This window comes from Pagrus pagrus (genome assembly GCF_965226575.1).
Source record: "Pagrus pagrus genome assembly, chromosome: 11".
NCBI lineage: Eukaryota > Metazoa > Chordata > Actinopteri > Spariformes > Sparidae > Pagrus > Pagrus pagrus.
In genome coordinates this window covers 27,642,966-27,668,854 of record NC_140195.1, presented here as the reverse complement: position 1 = coordinate 27,668,854, position 25,889 = coordinate 27,642,966, and the positions used below count along the sequence as shown (strand labels likewise).

Here is a 25,889-nt window from a genome sequence, read left to right as displayed (position 1 = left end):
CGGCCGCTTCATCTTCCGCACTCATGTCACTTTGCTTTCTTTCTTTTTAATTTCCCCGCTGTGCATGTAGTGTGTGTGTGTGCGTCAGTCTCCGTCTCCCTCACTCCCGCCCTCGTATGTTTGCCATTGGTTGGCTTAAGCTGTCGATCCACAGCGAGCATGAAATAAGGTTTGTGGTTGGCTGGCCTTAGCGATGCATTCAAGGGCAATCGTGATGTTTGTTGTGACTGCCAGGCTGCTAGATACGATAACGATATATCGTTCAGCCCTACTATAGACGGCGGCTCAGAGACAGTTCTCGGGAGAGGCTGTCCAACAGGTGCCATGCACTTTGTCAACTTTTTCAGTCAGGAGTAACTGACAGTCCAACTTTGCCAAGAGTTGGCTGAGACAAGAGACCAGTTGGTTACAGAAAACCCTGAAAGAAATGTACATCAACAGGGGCAAAGAAACAAAGAGAGAACTGCAAAAGCACAGTGATCCAGTTACCCTCAGCATCACACAGATTGCCATGCAGGTGAGAAGTACTGCAAAGAGAAAGAACAAGACAGACATTCAAGTAGATTATGAGGAACTCCAAGTGTCCCATATAATCAACAAAGGCAAGTTCACAGCTGGGCTCCAGGTGGACAAGGACAGGAACAAGCTCCTCCAGGATGAACTGGAGAATATCAGAGCTTCACATAACCAGATCACCCTGAGGTACGAAACCAACATCATCAGACAGCAGGTTGACAACCTTCTGCGTGAGCTTGAAAATGGAGTCCAGCGGCACAAACGCCTTCAGAAAGATTACGAGGAGCAGCGTGTTACACATATGATCAGCCAGGAGAATTTCACAGCTGAGCTCCATGCAGAGAGAGAAAAGAACATGCTTCTCCAAGAAGAACTTGAGAAGATCAGCGTTTCACACCATGAGATCAGCCAAAGATATGAAACTGATGTCATCGCTGTCAGACAGCAGGCCGACACTCTTCAGTATGAGCTTGGACAGGAAGTCAAGTCTCACGCAGACACAGTGTCGGAAGACTGCCGTGTGATCAACAACTTGAGGGCTGAGCAACACGCCTTTGTGAAAGATGGCAGAGGAGATCAATGTCCTGCAGTAAACACCTCAGAGAGGGAGAGATCTTATGTGAAAGAGCTGGAGGAGCAGAAAATGCAGCTCAACGTTCAGTTCTCACTCAGCCTTGAGCTCTCCACTAAGCTCAAGGCTGAGAGAGAGGACTATCGCCCTCCTCGCAAAAGAGCCAGGCGTGAGGAGAAGTGCGAGGATGAGCCATGTCAGCAGTGAGAATCACTTCCTGACATCAGATGCCTGAGGAGAATCTCCCAGAAACATCATAGTGACCCCTTCCATCTGGAAAACAACCTGTCACTGTCTGGGATTGAGAAGAAGGAGTAAGCTTCAAACAGCTCCAGCTCCAACAACGCATAGTGACATTCCCAACACAAATGTTAATATGCACTGACACACTGTCACCCCACAGGAGGAACCTGCTAACTAGTTGGTATCCTTCTGTGTGGAGTGTGCATGTGCCCTCATGCCTGTGTGGGTTTTTCCCCAGGTGCTCCGGTTTGTTCCACAATTTAAATTAGAAAAATGAAAAAAAGAAAAAAATCAATAGAAATTGAAAATGAAATTGAAAATAACATTTCTGCATTAATAGCTGTATTTTGTAGGATGTAGTATTTGTACAGTCACTTTTTAAAAAGGACCTGTTGTAAAATGTAGGGTTGTCTTTCTTTAGATGGGGACACATTTTTCCCAAGTGGCAGTTTATTTTTTGCACATGCTCGACGTCTGTAAAAATATCCTGACCAACAGGGATATTAAATGTATTCACTAATAAAACATACGTATGGGCAACAAGCTCTAAGAGCTATCATCTCTGGAGATTTCACGACTACAGCCTATGAGAATACCACTGATGTGCTTGATGTGTTTGTGGGCAGGTGATTAAATAAGCAGAGATTTAACATACAGATATACAGACAAGAAGTTTATTTAATTTTAACATGTGGAGCGGTACTTCTTTGGTACAAAGAGTCTGACATTTGGTTCTTAATTCTCCGTCATCATATCTTAGATAATTCATTTAATATGTTTCTCTGTTACACAGTCACAGTATTAACCCTAGAATGCATCATGGGAGGGGGAAATGACTCTGTGGTGAATTTCTGACAAATGACCTACAGTTCAACAACCTACAGTTTTGCATGTGAAGCAGGAGTATCCCTGATGTAATGGAGTTTCTCTTTTCAATGCAAATACTACTCTCACTTGCTAGTTAGTTCTGACGGTTCAGCTTTGCTATTCATTTGTTGTCTTAACATAAAACATTTTTTCATCTTAATATAATTTTAATGGACAAAATAAAAAATACAAAAAATATTTATGTCCATCAAAACATCATATCACAAGAACATTATTACTGTTGGCTGTTGAGTTGCTTTCTCTTAACTTAAAGCAGTTTCAAGCTATACATTTATATGAAAGGTTCAATAAAAATAAGAATAATATTCTTGTATTGTTAATCTAATATTTAAGTTAAAATTTCCAATTAAAAATGTGTAATCAATGTGTGTAAAGTTATTGCAAATGATGGGGGTAAATTTTTAGCCACTGATTTTGTTAAAGCATTCCAGGGTTAAGAAATCATAGCAAAATGTCAGTGTGTCAGTTGCTTGTCTCATTCATAAAGACAAGCAGCAGTCAGCATAGTTTAAATGATCAAATAAAAAGGTCAAATAAAAGGTGGAGAACAGCACAAAACAGCTGTCTAAGGACACTTGATTTTTTTCTATTCTAAACTTTAAGAAGTCGAGAGATTACACCTGTTGTTCCTGTTAAACTTGGACTTTACTTTTTGCCACAATTATGACACATTTTTGTCAAGAGTTGATAAATGCAGGTCAACCTGCTATCCAAAAGTTCTACAAACAACGTACTTATTCCAATTAGTATTACAATACTCTGTGTTGAGGTCTGTTTGGGTGTTGCAGTGGTGTTGATGTGTACTACAAGATGTTTCAAATATTCCTACATTTGAAACAGTACCTTCACTGCATTTGGGAACCCAACCTAACATGTTGTAGTAACATAAGTGAACCACAAGATGGCAGCTCAGCACCACCACCATGTGTCCAATGTTGGGCTGTTGTCAATGCAAACTCAAAACAAACATATCATATCAAAAATGATCCAGGAAAGGAAAATGATTATGTCCCAAATACAGTGACAGGGAGACTTTTAATCTTAATATTAAAAAAATTACTTTTATAAATTGATACGTCAGAGATAATGGCTTCACAGTTTGCACTGAGTGAAGAATTGGTCCATCATTTAAAGTAAATGAAAGCTCCAGCATGTATTCAGATTTAGGGCATCAGGTGTATTCAAACTGCTCATGTTTTTATAATGTTAAAATGATGTGTTATAAAAAGGTGCACTATGTAGTTTTGGGGAAGAAATGTTAAACTGAATAAACAAACTGACCTTAAAAAGGACAACACAATTTTATACTGTTACTTTGTATTTGGCGGACCCTTCTGGGGACCTTTAATTTCCTCTGAGAACAGCTTGTTTATTCAGTTATGGAAAAAAATAAATATTTCTTAGTTTGTATTAAAACCTCAATAATGTTATAAATATTAACATTCTGAGTTTAAATTTCTTCTCTAAACTACATAGTGCCCCTTTAATCACTTACTGGCTTTAAGTGGTTTAAACTTGTTTAAGTCCGTCAGTGTATACTTGAGAGCAGCACCCCTTTTTAACAGAATCCTCATGATATCAAAAACTGATAACAAACCCTCATAAACCGTTTAGAGCCACTGATATTGGTAATAAATGTAAATGAACACCAAGCTTCACTAGAATAATCCTAAGAGGTTTGTCTACTGCATCACAACAGCAGGAGGGATCCTGCAGCAATGACAGCATCAGAGAGCCTTCAAACCAGTCTCCAGTAAATTACACGTGGGTCTCTCACATGTGCTCAGCATCATTTCTCTGCTGTGATGTGACAGCTCGACTCTTGTCCATTTGAATTCCATTTTCTTGTTGAAAGCCCGGTAGGAATGTAAATTCTCAGACGAGGAGAGGATTGTCCAGCACAGCCACTCCTGCTGCTACACCTCCGTCTGAGTGTTCTGAACTCTTGGTCCTCAGCAGGTGACCCACACAGTCGTTCATCACGGTGTCATTACCTTGTCTGTCAGGAAACAAAGAGAAATTACAGATAAGACTAGCAAATGCTGAATTATGTGACATAAACCTGACACGTGTACAATTAAGACACAATAATAACAGCTAGGAGACTGTCTTCTCATTTCCTTTTTTGTATAAGAAGACTACCGCCACCTCCTGGCATGGAAAGGTATTTCTTCTCATACAGGGGCAAAACGTACAAGCTAGTTGGTTGTCGGCTGTAGTCTTTTTGGCAGAGACGCAGTCAACCTGAGGTGACACAACAGTCAGGCCACTTAGCCACTAGTTCTTTGATGTCTGTTCGGTTTGTCAGGAGTCTTACAGGGGTGTGCATAAGACTGACACAACACAGCCATAACCATGACATGACACCTGTCATAAACATGAAGAACTCTTTCAATGTTTATGACTGTTAAGTTGTTAAAAGTGACATTATTGACTGATTGCTTTTCTGAAGTGTCAATCTGTCAACTATGTCACTTCTAACAAACTGTAATAAAATTATGAATTAAAGACATTGTTTTAGTTTTTATTTGTTTATTTTAAATTAGATTGCCTGAACAAAATCGGACACGATACCGGGAACGACAATGATGGGAGGCTAGTTTCAAGGCACAGAATAACATTACCAAGGTGTTGTTCTTGCCCATTTTGGCTCTTGGCACCCAGGGGCTGACTTAGTTAAGATGGGCACTAGCTCTAAGGATAAAAGAGCCGACTAGCTAACGGCAGATAGCTACAGTTGGCCATTAGCTTACTTAAGACATCTCAATGTCTTACTGTCCAAATTGTACCACTGAGGTAAAAACAAACAAAAAAATGTCATGACAGTTAAAATGGTCTCATGACCCAACACATAAAAGGAAATAGTCTCTTTCATTCTGATCATTAGGTTTACTATGACATGTTTATGATAGTAATAGTTATGTTGTCTTGATTAATATCTGGTTGTCATAGCAGAGACATCGCAAACAATGTCAATTTTGCATTAAAAACTACATAATTGACCGAATGACACAGAAAAACAGTTATAAAAATTCGTAAACACTTCTTTGTGTTATATCATGGTAATGAAGGTGACATATCAGTCATAAGAACACCCCTTCAAATAAAGTGTTTTCATTAAATCTGCAATACCAGATTTCTGGGGGGTAGTGGAATCATCAAAAACACAAAAATATCAGATTTTTTAAGTTGATGTGGTGAACTTGTTACCAACAGTTTCTTATTTACATATCCAGGAGTGAGTCCAGTATTCACTTTTTTAGCTCTCCTGTTAGTCCCCACCGACTCCTACGGGAATTATCTGGCTCTTGAGCTGCTAAATGCGCCACTTTGTTCACCAGCTAGTTGCTAACTGTGTACGTATGCTCATTGGTGGCAGATGTGTAGAGTGTAGAGTGGCGGAGTGGAGACGGTTTACTGCCGTCTACTGCAGCTGAAAATGATGCCTTAAGAGCTCTGAGAGTGACCAAAAAAAGTAAAGTTGCGGCTCATACATCTAAACAATGAGCTGAAATATGCTAAAATGCTCTGCACAGCGGAGGACACTTGTGAGTCTCTATGGGCTTGTCACTGCGATTTGCATAAAAAAAATACTCATTTGATCAGCTGTTAAAAAAATACAGGTTAGTGCAGCTTAAAAGATAAAATGTCCTGATAGTTAATATGTTCACTGTTTTGCTTTAAAGCATCAAAAAGTGGCTCATAATGCCAAGGTTTGTTTTGAACCACAAAAACAGTCTTGCTAGCTTGCTGGCTCTGTAAATAAAGTCATCACCAGAGAGTATCTTTACTCTGAACACATCAGCGAGACATACAGTGGCCCTCACAATGAGGACATTAGCACTTCAAAGGCTGCTCCTTTGTAAAGTATCTTCTTGAATTTAATGATCAGATAACTTGAGGATCACATTAGACTTGGTATGAACTTTGGTATGTGCCTCTGTGCAGGATTAACTCTCCCATTTCTTATACTGGGCTGAGAAGCTCATAGAGTGGTAGAGTGGTAGAGATTGACTTCAATAATTCTTCATGTATCCTTTAATAAACCTTGAATTATGCAGCTCTATCTGCTTGTGGCATAGTTCTGATATATATATAATTTAGTTAAAGCTAAAGTGAATGAACTAGCTCTTAAAGATGACATTTTCCCCTAAAACAGTAAAAATGAAATAGTGATGACATACCTGACATACACTCCAAACACTCCAAGTTCACTGAGACAGTTACTGATCTGGAGCGGAGCGTCTCGTCTGAGCAGGTAGTTCTGTACGGGAGCGGGATGGATTTTATCCATCAGAATGTAGGCCGTCCTCTCTGTACTCTCCTTCACTCCCTGCAGGACCTGGCAGATCTCTGAGCCATAGATGTTGTTACCTAGAGAAACGATGGTGTAATGAAGTGTGAGAAAACTTTCAAGCTCTGAATTTGAAAATTGATTCAGACTTCAAAATCCAATGCCTTAAAGGAGTGGATCCATGTTAAAAACAACTTATTTGTTCACTTGCCAAGATTTGGATGAGACGATCAATACCACTCTAAATTTCACCAATTAACGTGTCATAACTCATGTTTAATATGTACTAAAACAGAGATGTAAAAACAAGACATTACAGTTTTACAGGGGGTTATGTGCCAAACTATTCATTGGCCTGGCACAGTAACTTCCTGCAGTCTTTAGTGGTTGCCTGGCAACCTCACTGCAATGACAAGAACCCAGGAAGTTGCTACATTTAGACAGAGCCAGGCTGGCTGCTTCTTCCAGATGTTAAATTACCAGTATGACCGTCTCAGTGGTCATTCAGCAATAATAAATCTGTTTTAGCAGCCAATTTGTATAAATGTTCATTTTCTGCTTCTTTATCTTGTGATCCTACGCAAGAACACAAAAAACAATCACGCAGTACTTTCCACAGTACACATGGACAAATGTTAACTGACAAATGATTAATAAGCCAACGTCCTGCTCTCAGCTTTGTAAAAATAACAGATTCGAAAAAAAAAAACAAAGAACCTACAATATATATACAACTACTCTTACCTCAAGGGTTTGTGAGTTGTTGCGAAACATCATCTGAATTTAGACTTGATGTGAGCTTGAGCCTTGACTTGGAAGCTGAAACAGCTTTATGACCGACTGCTTACAAAAGCTGATTCCTACGTTCCAGCTGCCTTTTTAGGACCACATTAACATGTGTACATTTCAAACAAAATGTTCAGTGCTGTTCAAAGTACTAAATGTGGTCTCAACTATCATGAAGTTACTGACATTTCAAACTCTCCTGGCTTAAGAAAAAGGTGTCCAATACAGCAGTGGTTTAAGGTTTTTTGTTTCTCTTATTGTACCTCCTCCCTCTCGCTGAGGCTTCAGGACAAACTGGTCTGGTGCTGCCAAAGCCATTGCTACCGTTTTGTCACCCTCTGGTCCCTAAAGACAACAACAACAAAGAAAGAAACCAGGAAAAGAAAAAAATGTTATTAGAGCATTATAATGCAACGTAGTACGAATACTTTACTATATTAATCACTTTTTTATTGGCCCTGTGTGAGCTGATTGTTGATGATCTCAGTTGCCTATACAAGCCTGTGGATGATTTGCTGAAACTGTTTAATGCTGCTTGACTGTGGATTTTGTTTGTTAAGGTCAGATTTTCCACGACAGTCCAAAGGGTGTGACTTTATGCACGTTCTCTAGTGACTCGTCTCAGTGCCTCTCGCTGCTCCGCTAACAGAAAGCAACACTCGTCAAGAAAATCTAGAAATGGAGTCCACGAACATAAAATAATGGCACAACACAGAAGTTCCCCAGAGCCCCTTTAACACCTGATAGTCATGTTTATATACAACTCTAGCCCAAAAAACACTGAGTGTGTAGCATGTGTTATTTTCTTACGATGTCCAGAGTGTAGAGGCCAGCAAACGTTGCTCTGATCTGCTCCACTACTTGGGGCTGGTCGGGGAAGAACTTCTCCAGAACTCCAGGTTTGGCAAGCACCTGCTGCACCTTCTTGGTTCCGGCCAAGTGAGTGCTGATATCTGGACATTTTACAGCCAGAGAGCGCTCCATCAGCAGACGAGCATCCCAAGTCTATAATTTAAAAAAAAAACACAAGTGTGTTTCTCTCTCTCTGATACATCCAGTACATCCGAACTAGCCCATGATTCAAAACAAATGAATTCAGACCATCAATACATTACAGTGTCGTGCAATAGAATGCTCATGCAGAGATCACAGCAAAAACAAACCAAACGAACAACAAAACCCTAAAACCTGCAGGTGTACATTCCTGGTAGATTATTTTGTAACATGAATGCTGTTTTTCTACCTCACCTTACCTCACGATTGTTGCAACGTAAAAGAAAAAACAGAAAAGTAGAGAAGTAAAATCATTCCCCTTAATAGTATTAAGTGCTTACCAGTGTTTTGGTGTCTCATAAGCCTTTAAGTTTATGGATACTCAAAAGGAACTTCCTGGATCATATTCTATCGTCTCAACAATATCTTAAACATTATGACTCCAACACAACCATGTCGGCTCAAACACAGAGCTGGTTTCAGACTGAATGCCGACTTAGTGTATTTAATGCGCGCTCTCTCTTGGTCAACATTCCTGGCCAAACAGAGGGTACATTGGGCAGCAGAGCATAAAGAAGTTTGTTTTCCTTTGACTGGGGGCAGGGAACATGTGGCACCGCAGAGTGGTGGAAGAAGGAAGTAGAGTAGTAAAAACATGAGAAACAATAAAAAAAAAAAAAACAAGCCCATCGAAACATTTTAAATCGGCCTCTATCAAATGATTGGAGGGCCCACCTGTCTGTCTACCCACATGGTGTCTACTTAGATGTAGAGAACTTCCATTATCAGGATAATCGCGATATCTTGACGATTGTGTGCCTTAAAAAAAAACTGTGTAGCTTGCTGTCACACAGTGTGACAATTTCATTATTTATTTTGAATTGCTACAAGGGGAAACCTGAATCTTTCAAGTCTTTCCAAAATCCTAAGCTTCTCACCATTTTGCACTCCCACCTTTGTGACCACCAACCAGGACCAACAGTCTGATTGTTTGTTTTTTTCATTAAAGAGGATCAGTTGCAATGCACATGTCAGTGCATTCATATGGTGGCCAGCACAAAAAAATATGCAAATACTGTAGACAAACAGGAAAATTAAGAAGACTTCATCAATTTGACAACACGTGTGCAGCATTAAAGAAACACACTGCAATACACACACCCAATGCAGAAATGATGCAAAGTCAAAAACAAATGCAACAGAACTAGACATCCAGCCGACACGGCGGTTGAGTTGTACATTTACAGCGGGTTTTCTAAATGCTGCCCATGTGCTGTCAAAATGATGAAGATCTTTTCTAAATTTGTTTGTGTTTTGTCTATTTGCATGTGTTTTTTTCAGTTGCAGCGTATTTGCCCTTGTTGGCCACAATATTCAAAAGGGTAAAACTAATCCAAGTTTGGCAAGACATGTCTGACAACTGAACAGCTCTGCATTAATCAAACTGCTTGCATAAACAGGCAATGAATGTTTTTACTCTTGTAAAGCCTAATTAGGGGACTGATTATTCTGCCAATTTATATCCAGTGTGGGAGAGAGTGTGTAGCTGCAAAGAAGAAAGTCTGTCTCTTAGAATGCAACTCCACCTGTTTCATTTGGCAAAACTACAGTCAGTTTTTACTCCTCTATGTCCATTCTGAACTATACGGTTGGAGATGAAGGTGTCTGCCTAAAACATAATTTTCTATCTTGACTGCACTTCAAATCATCAGTAAGTCAAACTACTAGAACAAGGAATAAAGATTAAAGTGAGACCTTTTCAGAAAGGTAGTTCTGGGGCATGTAGCCATTCCTGAAGTACACCACTGCAACCTCTTGGCCATCACTGAAAAGAAACAAAAAAAAAAAAAAGTACATGCAAGGGATTATAATTTTATTTTACTACTATGTTAAGCACATCATTTAAATGTATGAATTACCCTTTTTTGTATTGATTTAGATTTAAATGACAGAAACAGACTTACACAAAGAGCCTCTTGTCCTGATCGAGGGACCCCGTCTCACAAACATCGTCAAACCGCTTTCTTTTGGTGGGAATGTTTCTGAAAAACATTGACAACAGTGGGCTGCTCATTTTCACACCATTCACAATACGAGCCAACAATGTGAATATTTATTTCTAGCTTATTCCATCTGGTTGGAGACAGCTCCTCGGTAATAGCACATACCTCTTCCACAATTCGCTCTCAATGTATCGCTGATCAAAGATGTTCCTTTGGCTCTCTTCCACCAAGAACATGACGACTGCTCTGCAATGACAACACTTGCTCCTGTCAAACACTCTCACATAGCATTGGAACAAATCTGCAACTCGGTGTCTGGCAGATACGTCTCTGTCCTGGTTTGTGACGGCCAATCAGGACCGTGTTTATTAATACAGAGCGGTTTTGATGGACGCCTGACAGAGGTACATCACCTTCTCAGATTTAAAAAGTCACACGTCACACTGCTCTGATTGGTTATATTCAATTGTCTATTAAATTTTGGTCTGTGACAGCTGATTTCCTCTTGGAAATCGACAATGAACCTCCAGACTCAAACGCATTTGCTGATTAGTCCGGGGATACCACTCTGTCTCCCTGCTACCTTTAAACATGCTTCCTTTGTTACTCTGATAGTCAACCGATCTCACTGGCAATTGTTCTGATCAATTAATAGTAATTAGACTGAATTTCTGAACACACTGCTTTCTTAATCAACTCAGAATGAGGCCTTGAAATTAAGTCTGGTGTTACAAGTGATCTTTAGAGAAATATGGTACATGTATGCTTACACTTTAAAGCCCAACTACATAATGCCAAGCTTATCATTTTAGTAGTAAAGGGTATGCTAACATCAGCAGCGACACTACTGGATTCTACTGGATAGACTTGTTGGTTTCCATCCAGTCTTAGTTTATTATATTGATTCTCTCTCAGGCGAGTCAGTGCTGTAACAGTATCCAGCACTTAATCTCTCAAATTAGATGGAACAGTGAGTGAGTAAAGTAAAGACATCCATAGGCAATGACATGTAGTGGATGTACCTAATTCCTACCTCTCTGAGCCATAGAGCTCCCAGGCTTTGGCAACAGCTCTTGCTAGACCAGCTGCAGGGTTGTTGTCTAGGATGCGCTGGCTCTCCTCCAGTCGGCCAGCCATCTTCAGGATTTGTCTGTGGGACACGATGAAGAGTACTTGTAGCTAGGGCTGCACAATTCATCGAAAATGTATCAAAAACTCCATATGGCCTAGTGCATTACCCACTGAGAAGTGCAGAAGTTGCAATTTTTTGATAAAGCTAAAATGTGCGAACAGCAATGTAATGAAGTACTGTAGTGCTGCAGAGATAAAAATGTTGTTGTGATGTGAGAAAACGTGTTTGTTTGGTACAGACCCCAACAAATGTCACATCATCAGGATTTCAATATTAAGTTCAGTGACAATCATATGGCAATAATTGTCAAAACAGTCACAATGTTTTTTGTCCTTTTTTACCATATGGTGCGCCCAGCTTATAGCAATGTTAATCGCAGCTTGTGATCTATTATTACTTTTTGACTCCTTTTTATTTCACTTACTGTCATTATTTATTTATCTTGATTCAAGCAACAACAAACTGCAGGAAAGAGAGATGTTTCTTTTAAACACAGGAACAGTAGCTGTCCAAAGGGCCAACCAGACTATGTGAAAAGGTTGACTAAAGGTTGGCCAAACCTGACTGCCTGGGGCCACTGTTAAGTCCTGGTATGTGACCCAATTTGTGTGTAAAATGCTGATCACCAAAGGATGACAGTTTTTCTTGTCAGGCTATAAAAATGTCATAATAGATTTTAGTTGCACCCCTAACCTCATTATTTTCATCACTTCAAAAACCCTCACTTTACAGATACCACAATGTATGAGTGATATGTTAATGACCGACTTACCGGTGTACATCTGGCGTGCGTGAGGATAGACCTCCAAAACTGGCAGCAAAAGTGTTGATTTCTATCTGCTTCAGAGACGATGACCCATTGTCTCTCTGATCCAGCATGTAGTCAGACCGATTGAGACCCAACACAATAGACTGGGAAGTAGAAAACAATCAGAGTCCTTAGATCACTTATGTTGGATATTTCTATCTAGGAGTTGATATCAATGGTAACAGCTTAATCTTATTCACAGTCCTGGACTGGTCGCAGAATATTGTTCTCTGTTGTTATTACATTTTTGTACATTTTTGAAAAGCGTTTTTTTTGGTTTGGTTTTTGTGGTTTTAAGTTTGAGTTAATTAAACAATAGGAGCTTTTCCTGAATGCTGTTTTACATGTTAATATTTCCATTTTCCTTTGGTAATTCCATTCCAATTGATTGGAAAGTGCAAACAAATAACTTTCTTTTGGTCATGGCTAAACCTCTGACCCCTAATCAACTGATAATCTCAAAAAAATTAAACCAGAAATGTAACAGATTGAGTTATCAGTTATCACAATTGCAATACCACATACCTGAGACCTTCCTTCTTTTAGGATTTGTTGGTGGATCCTGAACAACCTCGCAGTGAAATCATCCACTGCAATGGTGCTGTAAACAAACAATATCACTTTAATCCCCTTGTCAAAGTGTTACATTACTTGCCAAAGATCAAGAACAGGATTGGAGTTTATTCATATTTCTAATATAACTAAATGTTATTTCTAGAGAAGCAACTCGAGAATGTCAATAAAATAAACATTTTTCCTGTAATCAAAATACAGTGAATAAAGAAAACAGACACCAGTCCTTCCTCTGCTGAAGTAATTTCACTGCCTGCAGAGGGAGGATAGGCTGCTTTGTCTCAACCAGCAGCAGTTCACAATATTTTGCAAAATTTTAAAAGATGTGGCAATCTATGCTTAACGGTTAAACTACACATAGGCAGCTTTTTTTTTTGGCTTGTTCGGAAACAATTTGCAGAGTTGGCACTTTGCAGACAGAGCAGATTCTAGTGTGCTTCTCTACATATTTACGTGTGGGCTTTTCCTTCACAAAAGGTTTTTTTGCACTTACATTAATGAGCATTAGTAGGAGCCTCCCAGCCCCGTCTGTGTCAAGGAGAGCAGAGGAGTCTGCGACAGACAGACTCTGCAGCACAGAACGAGCCGCTACCATCAGAGCTTATTCAAACTATAGTTGAGCTCTTTAATAGAACCGTTGAATACTCTGTTTTAGTACTCAGCTTTATGTTAACTGAACTTTCCACACACACCACACTGGAGTGAGAACTAGAGTGATGAAATCAAGGTGGGTCTTGCTGTTGATTTGCCGATCCAAGCCAGTCTTTGGCTTTACTTATTTTGTCCATCACTCCCACTTGAAAACATTTGTTTTGCAGGCGTGTGTAGGCAATTGGAACAAATCTGGCACTATGACTGGATGAACTTGTCTGGATGACTGGATGTTTGTTTTCAGCAGGCTACGTGCTAATTGGCTTATTGCTACTGCCTTGTGCTATTATATGGACAATGATGCACACCTGGTCAAATTTACAAGGCTTCACAAGCTTTTTGAGTATTTCAGAGTGACAAAATGTACCAGCATACTTTGCTGTCAAAATGCGTACATGCTACGCAAAATGCACACAGGTTGGAAGGTCTGCAGCTCATAGAGAAACGTCTAAACAACTGAAAATGCCAGCAGTATATGAGGCTCATATGCTACCTCGCTAGAGCCTCTTCCAGAAAGTCTGGGTCCTGGCTGATCTTGTCCACCAGTGTGTTGTAATGAGTTTGCACTGCCAGAGCCTGGAGAAACACAGCCTTCGGCACAGGTGTGGGGAAGAGTGTGAATGGGGCGTAGGTCACCAACTGAAAAACAAGTAGTAAAATGTAAGAAAATAATGCTGACATCACAAAACTATTCATCAAAAATAACTCACAAGCAGTGGATGTGGAATGTGAGGAGTGAAGACAAGCATTTGGGCTACAAATCCCTGTAATTGCCAACACAAGCTTAATAAAGATCTGTCCCAAATCCTGTGCCCTCAAACAGAACAAATTCCTAACATGACTTCACACTGAACACGCCTGTTTTAGCAAGCAAAGGCTTAACAGCCCCACTGGTATTGAATCGTGTCCTCTTTCACTGGCCATGGCTCACTTTGTCAAATCACACGCATACACGTTCATATCTATTTGCTCTATAAACTGAAGAGTTTCTTTTTTTAAATTACCTTAAAAACTGGCAATGCGAAGCAACATCTGTTTTGGAAAATGCAATGACCTCAACTCAAAGGTGTGTTCTTATGTTAATGTTCCTTATGGCTCCAGGGTGCTTGAGTGGAAGCGGTCAAACACATATGCAAATGTTCTGTATATTCTGTAAAGTCTGATTAAGGTTTCAGAAGTTTTAATAGTTTGATACTTTTTCAATGCTATTCAATAAAAGAAACAGACCTACCATCAGATATTCAACCCAAAGCTGCAAAGATATTAACATTATTACCAATGTTAAAAAAAGGCTTGAGCCTTTTTCTGCACCAGCACTGTGTGCAGGCTGTTAATTAAAAAAAATAATTATCCTATTTTGTGCTAATGGATATTCATTTATTCATTCATGCAGTTCCCAGATAAACAGGGATTATATAAAGAGGGAGAGCTGGTCTGACAGCTAATGTGGTTGTACAAGTTCAGTAGCTATGAACTCTTTGCTGATTTTTATTGCCTTTGTGAATAAGAGATGGTAATTGGGTATGGTTTTTCATTTTAATTTCTCTGTGTATTAAACCTTGTGCTCCTGCAGCCTTTGCGTTACTGTGACAGCATTCAGTTCACATCGGTGCTGTTCATATGAGTTAAACGCCAATGTCACAGGGTCCAAACTAATACGATTGTGACTCCAACTGATTGTGACAATCAATCATCTGGAACATTCTCAAGTTACAAGCACCGAGCAGATGTACAAACCCAACTCTGAAAAAGTTGGGATACTGCATACAACATAAATGAAACAAAACATAGTAATTTGATAATCCTTTTTGACATATATTGGTTAAAACACAATACAAAATCATGTCAAAAAGTGTAAAAGTATCTTTTGCCCAAGTTGAGGGAAAACCCAACTAAAAAGCATGCATATATAATACTTTATGTATATATTTCAAAGTAACTTATGGCAATCCACTGACATCAACACTGTGTTCATTTTTCAAATTGGCTAGACAGTTTTCATCAGAGTCAACCTAAATGCTTGTGTTAATCACTTCTCACCTCTGATGAGTTTGGGGTCTCTTGGATCCTCATTAGGACACCCTGCAGTAACGCCACATCTTTAGCCACATCTGCCAATTCTTGTATGAGTGAAGTGTTCATCATCACCTCGTCTGGTATCCCCTGGGCCATTCTCATTCACCTGAGACATGAGGAACAGTCAAAAACTGTGGTGAGACAGTGCAAAGAGTCCAATACAGGGCAGAAAAACACACCTTGCCACATAACAATACTTCTACTAACAATACCTTTTATTTATTTAGCACTTTCCATGATACTCAAAGACATTTTACAAAGGAAACAGGAGGCTCCTTTCAATTGTACAGTCACGTATTCCTATTAGCAGATATATATGCTTGTGAGTCAGCTATGAATCAAAGCAGGTTCAAATTCTGCACTTCAAGTTCTGCTTGTAAAATTGCCTTTTAGTATCTGATGACATAACCTGTCATTAAATCAACCGGGGGCACAAACAACTTCTACAACTAATGCTACTTTTGCTGCCAAAACAATGGTAATCAAACATTGACAGTCTTCCTCTTAACTGTTATTATTGTTGCACTCACTCTTTACCAAAATGCTTTACGCAAGACAGAAGAACCTACGAAAAATATGTGGACATTCAACAAGGGATGAATAAATAAAATATTAGACAGAAAGAAAATATCAGCAAGTTAACAAAATAACATTGACGTTGCGTTAAATTGCTCCTTGTGTGAGATACCAAAGCAACTTTTAGCTTAACTTACCAAACGTTGACAAACTGTACACACGTTGGAGAGCGTCGGCTCACAGTCAGTGGCTGGTGGGGTGGTAGCAAGCTAACGTTAGCTTTCTGTCCTCAGGCTACCGGTTTTCTTCCGCCAGTGTTTTGTGTCCTGCTCGAAAGCTTTCGTGAACACCTTGTTTAGACCCGGCTAAACCCAATATTATTACCTCTTGAGGTGCACGTCTGTCCCTCGCAACTCGACAGAAACGCTGCAGTCCAAATATCCTCCTGTAATGTATGAACACCGGACCTGCTGACTCCCTGACCAGTAGCCACCGCTGATTGGTCGGTCGGGAAAGGTTGGGACATGCTATTGGTTAGACAGAGCACGTTGCTTCGTTCAGCTAATCAGTGCTCGTGACGTCGTCAAAAAGATAAAAGTCGGGTCCTGCTGACTGAAAGTAGCTGGGCTCAAAAACGCTGACTGAAGGATGAGAAAGCACTTCTGAGGCAGGTAATCTGTGCGCGGCTCGTGATAACTGAACGCTTTTGTTTAATATCCTTTCCACTGATAGTAAAGTTGTTTGACCAGAACGGATGAAAACCACCACCAGGCCTAAACTTAACCTAACGGGTTTTTATTTTTCTCCATTTATTTGTGCAAACATGATACATACACCAGGGGTTAAAGGGCAAATAAATAATAATTATTATTATTATTAACACATAACAACAGGTCAGACAATTATCTTATGCAAGAGTGTCACTTGTGTGGGGGCAACGTCAGGACTCAAATGAAAAAAACAAATTAAACATGACATAGTGACATTTGCAAAGTACTTAAATAAAAATTGTGACTTACTTGGACTTTACTTGAGTATTTCCATTTCCTGCTACTTTATACTTACACTGCACTACATTTTGGAGGCAAATATTGTACTTAAACTCCACTTCATTTATTTGATAACTTTAGTTGCTAGTTACTGTGCACATGACATGTTGTATCAGAGCCAATGTAGGTCAATGTAGATATTTATAATATCAGCTGTTTTATAAAAAAAACTGATTCCAGTAATCACAAAAATGCTAAATATCGGATCCAATAGCCGACCCAATAGTATACAGTGTACACACACATGTAAATATATGTATTATTTACTTTTACTTAGACTTTTGATACTTGAATATATGTATTGCCTGAAATTTACAGTTGATACTTAAGTAGAGTTAATATCAGATACTTTAAGACTTTTACTCAAGTACTATTTGTATCGGTTACTCTCACTGTTACCAAATTAATATTTTAACATGATATCTTTACTTGAGCCAAGTATGACTTTTGTGACCTTTATACAACACTGATATTATCTAATGAATAATAACACTTTTCCTGCACATGTTGTAGGCTGTTGCTTAGCCTTAATGTATGGTTTACTCTGCTTTAAAAAGTACAGTCATTGCAATAGTTTTAATGTAGAGTTTTATTAGTCAACATTGAAATAGAAAGAACAAAAAAAAGAAAATCCTGAAAATATGCCAACTGTAATAAAAAAACACTAAAACAAATCATAAATGAGTGACTAATTCTGAAAGATAGATAGATAGATAGATAGATAGATAGATAGATAGATAGATAGATAGATAGACACCAATGAAAAGTTCAGTCCAAGGCAGGGATTCCCCAGTTGTCAATCTACTCCACACCAGCAGAGGGAGCTAAAACTTTTTTGATACAAGTCTCAAATATCTTTCTTTAAGCTTCCTGCTTTGCATAGCATTCCATAAGCTACACTGCATACAAACCCCCAGGCCTTCAAGCTAATCAGTGAAGATTCAGGTCTGTTGACTCAAGCATATGAACAAGGAACAGAAACTGACAAAGAAATTAAGTGTATTTGCATGATGTTACATTGGCAGCACATGACAAGGAGGAGGGCATACAGAGTGAGCTAAACTGTGACTGTGTCATTTCTTTTGCTCTGTGTTTGTATGTACACTTGTAGATGGCGAGTGGACAGCTGTCGAGGGCGGAGGCGCTGGCGCGCTCTGGCTTCAGGCATGCGTGCCATGTGATGCTCTACTCTGACACGAAAACTCAGCTGTTTGGGAAATTTCCCATCAGACATATCATTCTGGTGAGGAAGAGTACTGTGTGAGTGTGCACGTGTTTAAGAGTGGATGGAAATGATTCCTTGCATACATAAAGTGATGTAGACGTTAGCTTTCAATGTTTCGGCATGTTTTCATTAAAACACAGTCCTGTTTGTGTCTAAGGATCTCTGCCTCTCTATGTGTGTGTGCATGTGTTTGTGTGTGAGTGAGTGTATAACAGCCTCTGTCACTTCCCACAGATGCAGATGCGCTTTGACGGTCTGCTGGGTTTCCCTGGCGGGTGAGTCTTTCCTGGTGCTGCTTTTGTTTTATCCTCTTCTGTGCACAGGTACCCCTAGCTTAGGTTTGCAAGTCTCTTCTGTTCTTCACAGATGAGCCCCGTGAAATGATGTAAACCTTTGCGGCACAGAATAAACATTCACACATTGTCACTGGAATGCTGATGAACTGTGAAACACAAGAAAATATGCATGACAGGTTCTTCTGTAAGGTTGCTTATCTTGCCATAAAACAACCGTTTTTAAAACGCTGTAGTTGTCAGACACATACTGCTTCATTAGGATTCAACTTAATATGAATCACTTGTGCCTTTGTATCTGTGATTTACAGTATTCACTGCCAGAATTTCTGGGCCATCGTTTGCCAACACAGTGAAATTATGTAACATGGCTGGAAGAAAAGTCTGTAAAATCATGATGATGTATGCAAAAGGAAGGAACACTGCTACAGCAAATGGGAACAATGGTCCGAATGGATTATCATAAATTTGGTTCAGACATTCATGTTTCTCTTGGAATGAATAATAATCATTTTGGTGATCCCCTGATTTTTCATCTAGCCCCATCACCAGGTCAGAGTTTGAAATTGTCCAATAGTTTGGTTTATGACTAAATACCTGCAAAACCAGTGAGATAATCAGCCTCTTAGTGTGTTCAGTGCAAATGTTAACACGCTAATGTTCAAAACTAAGATATGGAACATGGAAAATCTTATACCTGCTTAACATCATCAAGTTCGCATTATGGAACTGTGACATTAGCATGTAGCTCAAAGCATCACTGTGTATAAGTATAGCCTCACAGCATATACTCCGTGAGAATACTTTGAGTGAATACACTCACTACATATCCTAAAACCTGTTAGCATGTTGTATAGAATTTGGACAGAGTGCAGCCCTGACTCAACTAAACAGCATGATGGTGTAAAAATGTGAAAAAATATTGAATGAAACATTCTGACTAAAGAACATTCTAACCAAAAAAAAAAAGACAAATGACAAGCAGTAGTCAATAAAAGATTGTTATTCCACAGGTTGGTGTGTACTGTGTGGCTATTGACCCATATTCACGTGGCGGCCATTTTCCTCAGCTGTGATGTGACACTTGACATCAATCGGAAATTGAAAAGTCAACAGATATCATATTTCAAGATAAAACAACACATTTGATAACCTGATAGCTACCAGTAGACAACAGCTAACGTTATCATACAGCCACTTCAAAGCTAACATTACTGCTTGATAGTGGTGCACAATACGATAGGAAAGGCGTAAATTCATTCTAAGAGTAAGACACATTGGATGTAATCATGTTGTTATCTTGCTGTCTCTTCACAGAATTGTTCTGGTTAAGTCAGTAGCATTATGTGACATTTTGCTCACTGGAACACACATATTTCTGTGCAATGTTCATACAGACTACATTAAACACAAAAGGGTCTTCAAGCAGGGAGTTTTTCGTGTAGCATGAAGACCCTGGTAGGACATTGCTGCTTCATTACATAGCCTTACCTTACATTGCAAGTTTAATTACATCCAGTGCATTTTTCATAAATAAATAAATGTGTCCAAATGATGTGCTGACATTTCCAAATGAATGCACACCTTCTTATTTCATGGTGTGACACCATCAAAAGGTGGACTGGGATGATGTGAAATGACGACAGTTTGTCAGATCCTGGAACACAGTTCTGGTTCACAGAAGTGTGAAATTGGAGCAAAATGGCCACCGTGTGATATGGTCTGTTATTCTATAGACCATATAAGGTTTCTATTCGGGATTTCACTTTTGAACGTTTTAATTTGTAATATTCTCAAATTAAAAACTTGATTCAGATTGTTTGTGTTATCTGAGTTGTTTAGATTCACTTGTCTTTAACGTGACACTGCTGTCAAGAGCCAACGTGACACGAAGCAGGAGCAGCTCAACGAGTTCGGGGCTTTAAATATAACGAGCTTTTCAGTCTGCTTGATTCACTCACTCTCTACATTGACAAGTCTCAGGAGAACAGTACGGCTGTCATTGTTTATCTACTTTCATCTCCGACCCTGACCTTTGACCTCTCCCCCCACATTGCAGGCTTGTTAACCCATCTGAGGAGACTCTGGAGGAGGGACTTGGCAGGGAATTGTTAGAGGAGCTGGGTGTGGCTTTTCCTATATCGCCAGAAGATCATGTGGACTCCTGCTATGCCACTGCTTCCTCCCCTTCTTCCTCTTCCTCCTCCTCGTCCTCTTCCTCCCATCTTATCACTCACTTCTATGTGAAGAAGATTGAAGAGGAGCAGATTACGGAGCTGGAGAGAGCGGCTGTATCATCTGCAACAGATCATGGACAAGAGGTAACGTGTGTGTGTGTGTGTGTGTGTGTGTGTGTTTGTGCTTTTCCTTCTAGAATGACTGATGGCAGCCATTTACCTGATCTCATGCTCTGTTCCTCATCACCTGTTCTCTCTCTCCCTCTCTCTCTCTGTGTCTCTCTATCTCTGTCTCTCTCTGTCTCTATCTCTCTCAGGTTCTAGGAATGGTCCGAGTCCCGCTCTACTCCATGAAAGGCGGGAGAGGCCTCGCGGCCTTCCTGTCGCACTGCTTCATCGGGAACGCTCGCTCCCAGCTGGTCGACTCTCTGCTGCGCTTCAACCTGGTCGCCCCTGAGGAGTTGCACAAAGCCCTCACACACTCTCTGATGATACACACACACACGGCAGAGGACCTGAAAGCAGCCCTCGCATTGACAGAGGCAAGGAGGAATAAGCGATGAAACACACCTGCACATGCAACAGCAAATCCTCTCAGGCATACTCTTAGATACAGTTTGGCCATCATCAATGTTTACTCACACACTTTCAGGAATATTTCACCCAAAAATGAAAATTCAGTCACCATCTACTCACCCCATGCAGATGGAAATGCAGTTGAATTTTCCCAGTCCAGCTTCACAGAAAAACAGAGTTGCAGCATTCTCCTAAACAACTGAAGTAGATGGGGACTTGTTTGAAAATGGAAAAAAAAAACATAAAATGGCTTCAAACAGCTCAACCAGTGTAATTCAAGCCCCGGAAGTCCTGAGATCCCAAACTGATTTGAAAAGATGTTATTTAAACCCATTTTTTTCGCCGATATCTGTACTGTAACTGCTAAGCTGAATAGGTTAGCAACACACCCCGTCTAAAGTGGGTGCACGAGCTTGGCCACATATTGAGGATGCAATTTGGGATCTTAGGGCTTCCAGAGACCTGAATTGCACCGAATGAGCTGTATGGAGCCATTTCATGTGTTTTAGGGGTGATTTTTTATGTTTTGAAACAAGTCCCCATCTTCAGTTTAAGAGAATGCTGTAGCGTTGTTTTGCTGTGAAGCTCCAGAAATGTTTTGAGGACTTTGAAATTTCTTGCAACATTCCAGCAGCGTGGGGGCGAGTAGATAATGACTGAAGTTTCATATTTGAGTGATCTTATCCTTTTACCATTAACACACACACAGTGGCACACTGATTCTGAGTTGGTGACTCATTATTGCCTACTGTGCATCAAACGTTCTGGGGAAAACATTATCAACTGCTTTACCATTAATGGAAATAAAAGCCTTTACACTGTCTATCATATTCTAACTCTGTCATTTTTCTCCTCCTGATGTTGATTTCAAACAGAAAAAATGATTATATGATGTGTGAAAGCAATTGTTGCAGTAATTAATACTCCATCAAATCTTTTTCTATATTAATGTTGTGATGAAGTTGACATTGTAATGACTGCATCAGGGATTTTAACACATCTCAGCATGTTGTAAGATAGTAGTGGCATGCAAAAAGGGCTACGTGTGATAATAAACATGTGCACAGAAAAAAAAGACACCACACAAGGTTGTACCACCTTATATGGCAATTCATAGACACCTTGTGGTATTCTATACCTGCCAAGATCAAAGAGGCAGGAAATATCCTCTTCTCATTGAGCTCTGTCTCTGTGCTCCTCACATTTTTGGTGGTTTCATTTATGAAGTTATTGCGCAGTGCTGCTGGTGCAATCCAAGGATTAATTACGTCCGTGACATACTATAAAGCCTACAGGCGAAGATTTGATTCTGTTTAAGTGTACCCTCGGTGCGCATAACGCGCCTGCACCAGATGTTGGTAACCTCATTCCCAGACAATATTGCTGGCTGTGAGCTAGAACAGAGACATGGTGCTGCCTAATGTTCATGATATCTACTGTAAGTGTGCAATGTGAATCTTCCCCCTGTTGTTTTAATGTACAAATGTATAGTGCAAGAAATACAGAGAGAATATAACAAACACTGAGTTTATCTTTGATTCATTAATCATGCAGCAGGTTTACTACACTGCATTCAGCGTGATAAATCCGCCCAAGTGTTGATAAACTGGATGCAGAATGTACCTAAAAGATGGAGTGAGGGGGTGAAAGATGCTGAGAGAAACACACTCACTCACTCATCTTTTATTCAGCTTTATAATACAAAAGATTTATTGTAGAGTCAAGGGCAGGCGCAACCATTAATCATAACTACATACAGATCGAGCAGGTGTTAATAGAATTGGTGATGCAAGTAGAATTCATGAGTGAAGTACAGTGTGATCTGCTGTCAATAAGTGTCTCTCGATCTCGATTGTGTTTTTTTCTCAGCTGTCAAGAGGGAAAATGCACCACATCCGGCGCAACAGACAGGAAGCACAGGAGACGTTTCGTACGAAAAAAGCTGCTGTCTGTGGATGTGTTTATGCAGCTCTGTGGCTCTTTTTCTCCGTGTGTGCGTAGGCCTGCATGCAGCTGCTTGAGGACATGCCTCCTTGAAGCATGAATGCGTGTGTGTGAATGCGCTGGAAACGGTCGCATCCTGCACGAGAGTGTGTGAAGAGAGAGGATGCTGTCGTGTGATGGTGCTGCGAGGGCGAATAATACAAGGTCATCAGAAAAACGTTTTCGAGAGAAAGGGATGGAGGAAGGGAGGGCAGTGCAGGCGAGGGATGGATGGATGGATGGAGGGAGGGAGGGAGGGAGGGAGAGAGCGGGAGCGAGGGATGCTGAGGGAGGAAGACGGTATATTCATAGCAGCAGCGGTATTTATAGCTGCCCAGAGGAGAGGAGAGAGCGGGGGGCGTGGCTTGGGTTGTGGCTTTCGCACTGCTTCACAAGGCAGTGAGGGAGAGAGGGAGGGAATGGGAGGAGAGAGGCAGCTCTGGCGCGAGTGAGAGAGGGGAGGCTATTTGGCATATTTGGCAGGAGAGGGAAGAAAGAAAAGAAGAGAGGGAGGGAGGGCTGTTTTTGAGTGTTTGTGTGTGTGTGCGTGCGTGTGTGTGCGTGCGTGCGTGTGTATGTGTGTGTATGTGCCTGAGAAATGAGAGAGAGAGGGACGAGGGAGGGAGGAGTGTACTGAGCTGAGAGAAATCTGTCAGATTCAAACACACTGCTCTCTGTGTATGTGTGATAGAGAGAAGAGAGGAGGAGAGCTGGGGAGCAGATAGAGAGAGACAGAGGAGGACCACAAAGTGAGGTATGTACGGCTGTCACGCTGCTTCTGAATCCCATAACAACCTGTGTGTTTGCGTGTGTGCATGTGTGAAAGTGCGTGCATGCTCGTGTGACTAAGCTGACTGTGTATTTATATACAGTTTAGTGTTTTAAAGGGACACTGTATCCACTTGGGATTGTCTAAGTGGACAAATGGATGTAGACTCCTGTCAGGGATATCAATTATGTAATATGTGTGCACCATTCTCAGTGTTGATGCTCTGCGTGTGTGTGTTTGTGTGTGTGCGCGTGTGTCTAAACATGCCTGTGTAATCACTCCGAGGTGTTTATGTGGCCATTGTGTGGAGCCTTGACCATATGGGGTGATTTACGGCCATTGTAAATATAACTCAACACTCCTGTGCTGTTAGAGCTGTAGAGCCTTTATTCCTCCTCCCCTCCTCTGTTTATCACCTACACTGTTTTGACAGCTTATTCACATTATGGTATTATATAATGAAGATAAGCAAATGGTTTTAACATCCCTTTTAGAGGGATCTGCAAAGTAGCATCTCCTTTGTGCTGCTGGTTTACAGTGCGACAACAAAGATTGTGATGGTAATGTAACACAACGGCTTTTCCTCAGAAATTGTCATGTTTTTTATCTGCTTGCATTGAAGTTCACCTGGCTCTACATGTAGGTAAGGAGGAGCAGTTTCAGCATCAGGTGTAATTTCTTAAACATACAGTACGGTTGTGCTCAGATCATGACTCCTCTGTTGACTGTCCACATTGATTTTAATCCTAGAAATGCAGCTCACAGGTTGAAATACTGTTGTTTACTGTTACCCTCATAAAAGCGACCGCAGTGTGGTGTAAAATGATGGTCGACCATCGTGATTGGACTGCAACTGAACAGCCAAGAAACTAGTTGTTGTTGTTTTTTCTTTACACGAACAAAACACGCAGAAATCTCATACTAGTGAGGGAAGCACAATAAATGATGTCTTTCACATGCATTTTCTTTACTTGCACGTGCATAAGGTGTATGAAGTTCACCTGTGAGCTGTGGTGGGCAATATCACTGAAAATGTAACATTAAATGGGCACTGTGTAGTTTTGGAGAAGAAATTCAAACTCAGAATTTTAATATTTAGAATATTAGTCATCTAGTCAAGCTAGAAGCCTGGCACCATTTGTATCTGCTCTTACATCTCCATTACAGACTAAATGAATGAATAAGCTTATTGTAATTATTTTGTCCTGAGTTGTTGGTTGTTGCTACTCCAACAATAATACCACATGGAAACATGGGGGGTAGAAATACAATCTGTTAGAAGTAACAGTCATGCATTCAAAATTTGACTTAAGTAAAAGTACCTAAGTATCATTTATTATTAAGTATTCAGAATATACTTTAAAGCACCATTATGTAGAAATTGGCATTTTGTGCGATTTGGCGCCCCCAGAGTTTCTGAGTGCAACACCACTGTCATAAATTCAAATCTGAGGTCTGTAACAATGGCCCATCTCATCACAACATACGCTATATTAATTTTATTATAATTATCGTTGCTTAATGTGTAAGCATCACTTTAATGCAGTCGGAATCTGCAAAGTAACATGGAACCAAAGCTGTCAGACAAATGTTGACTCCAAAGTGTAGTGCAGTAGAAGTTTAAAGTACTACTTAACTTCATCTGCTCTCTGTAAATCCTGTTTTTGAGTCTGGGTTCAGTTAGAGTTTCACTGAGTTTGAGTTTGAGTTTCACTTATCATCAGATTATTCGGAAAAAATTGAACATGAGAACAGGAACCTTTTTTT

At 40.1% G+C, this 25,889-nt stretch overlaps 3 protein-coding genes across 5 annotated transcripts in view; 2 read left to right on the top strand and 1 right to left on the bottom strand.

The window, feature by feature from the left end:
* Nucleotides 1–1,990: 1,990 nt before the first annotated feature.
* On the bottom strand, nucleotides 1,991–16,537 carry LOC311265749 (glutathione synthetase-like). The gene is made up of 13 exons (XM_084367725.1): nucleotides 16,248–16,537; nucleotides 15,499–15,640; nucleotides 13,952–14,097; nucleotides 12,760–12,835; nucleotides 12,199–12,338; nucleotides 11,328–11,444; nucleotides 10,460–10,540; nucleotides 10,256–10,333; nucleotides 10,047–10,116; nucleotides 8,109–8,303; nucleotides 7,562–7,643; nucleotides 6,403–6,592; nucleotides 1,991–4,217 (listed from the first exon to the last, which is right to left on the bottom strand). Exons 2-13 carry the CDS (start codon nucleotides 15,634–15,636, stop codon nucleotides 4,094–4,096), a joined length of 1,437 nt encoding a protein of 478 aa, XP_084223851.1. The 5' UTR covers nucleotides 15,637–15,640; nucleotides 16,248–16,537; the 3' UTR covers nucleotides 1,991–4,093.
* Nucleotides 16,538–16,643: 106 nt separating this feature from the next.
* Nucleotides 16,644–22,193, top strand: LOC311264931 (U8 snoRNA-decapping enzyme). 2 transcript variants are annotated; one of them, XM_084366152.1, is made up of 5 exons: nucleotides 16,644–16,721; nucleotides 18,211–18,342; nucleotides 18,559–18,599; nucleotides 20,677–20,938; nucleotides 21,112–22,193. In XM_084366152.1, the coding sequence occupies exons 2-5, from the start codon at nucleotides 18,211–18,213 to the stop codon at nucleotides 21,355–21,357; spliced, it is 681 nt and encodes a 226-aa protein (XP_084222278.1). In that variant the 5' UTR covers nucleotides 16,644–16,721; the 3' UTR covers nucleotides 21,358–22,193. The 2 variants fall into 2 exon arrangements, with proteins under 2 accessions (XP_084222278.1, XP_084222277.1); XM_084366151.1 differs by lacking the exon at nucleotides 16,644–16,721 and adding an exon at nucleotides 17,911–18,044.
* Nucleotides 22,194–23,499: 1,306 nt separating this feature from the next.
* The window catches only part of arhgap4b (Rho GTPase activating protein 4b), a 37,346-nt gene continuing 34,956 nt past the window's right edge, over nucleotides 23,500–25,889 (top strand). The window contains exons 1-2 of one of the 2 annotated variants that reach the window (XM_084367110.1): nucleotides 23,500–23,518; nucleotides 24,045–24,107. The gene's annotated coding sequence lies outside the window, so the exon portion shown is untranslated. Of the gene's footprint in view, nucleotides 23,519–23,834; nucleotides 24,108–25,889 lie in introns of those variants that run through there. The other variant, XM_084367111.1, reaches the window with a different exon arrangement.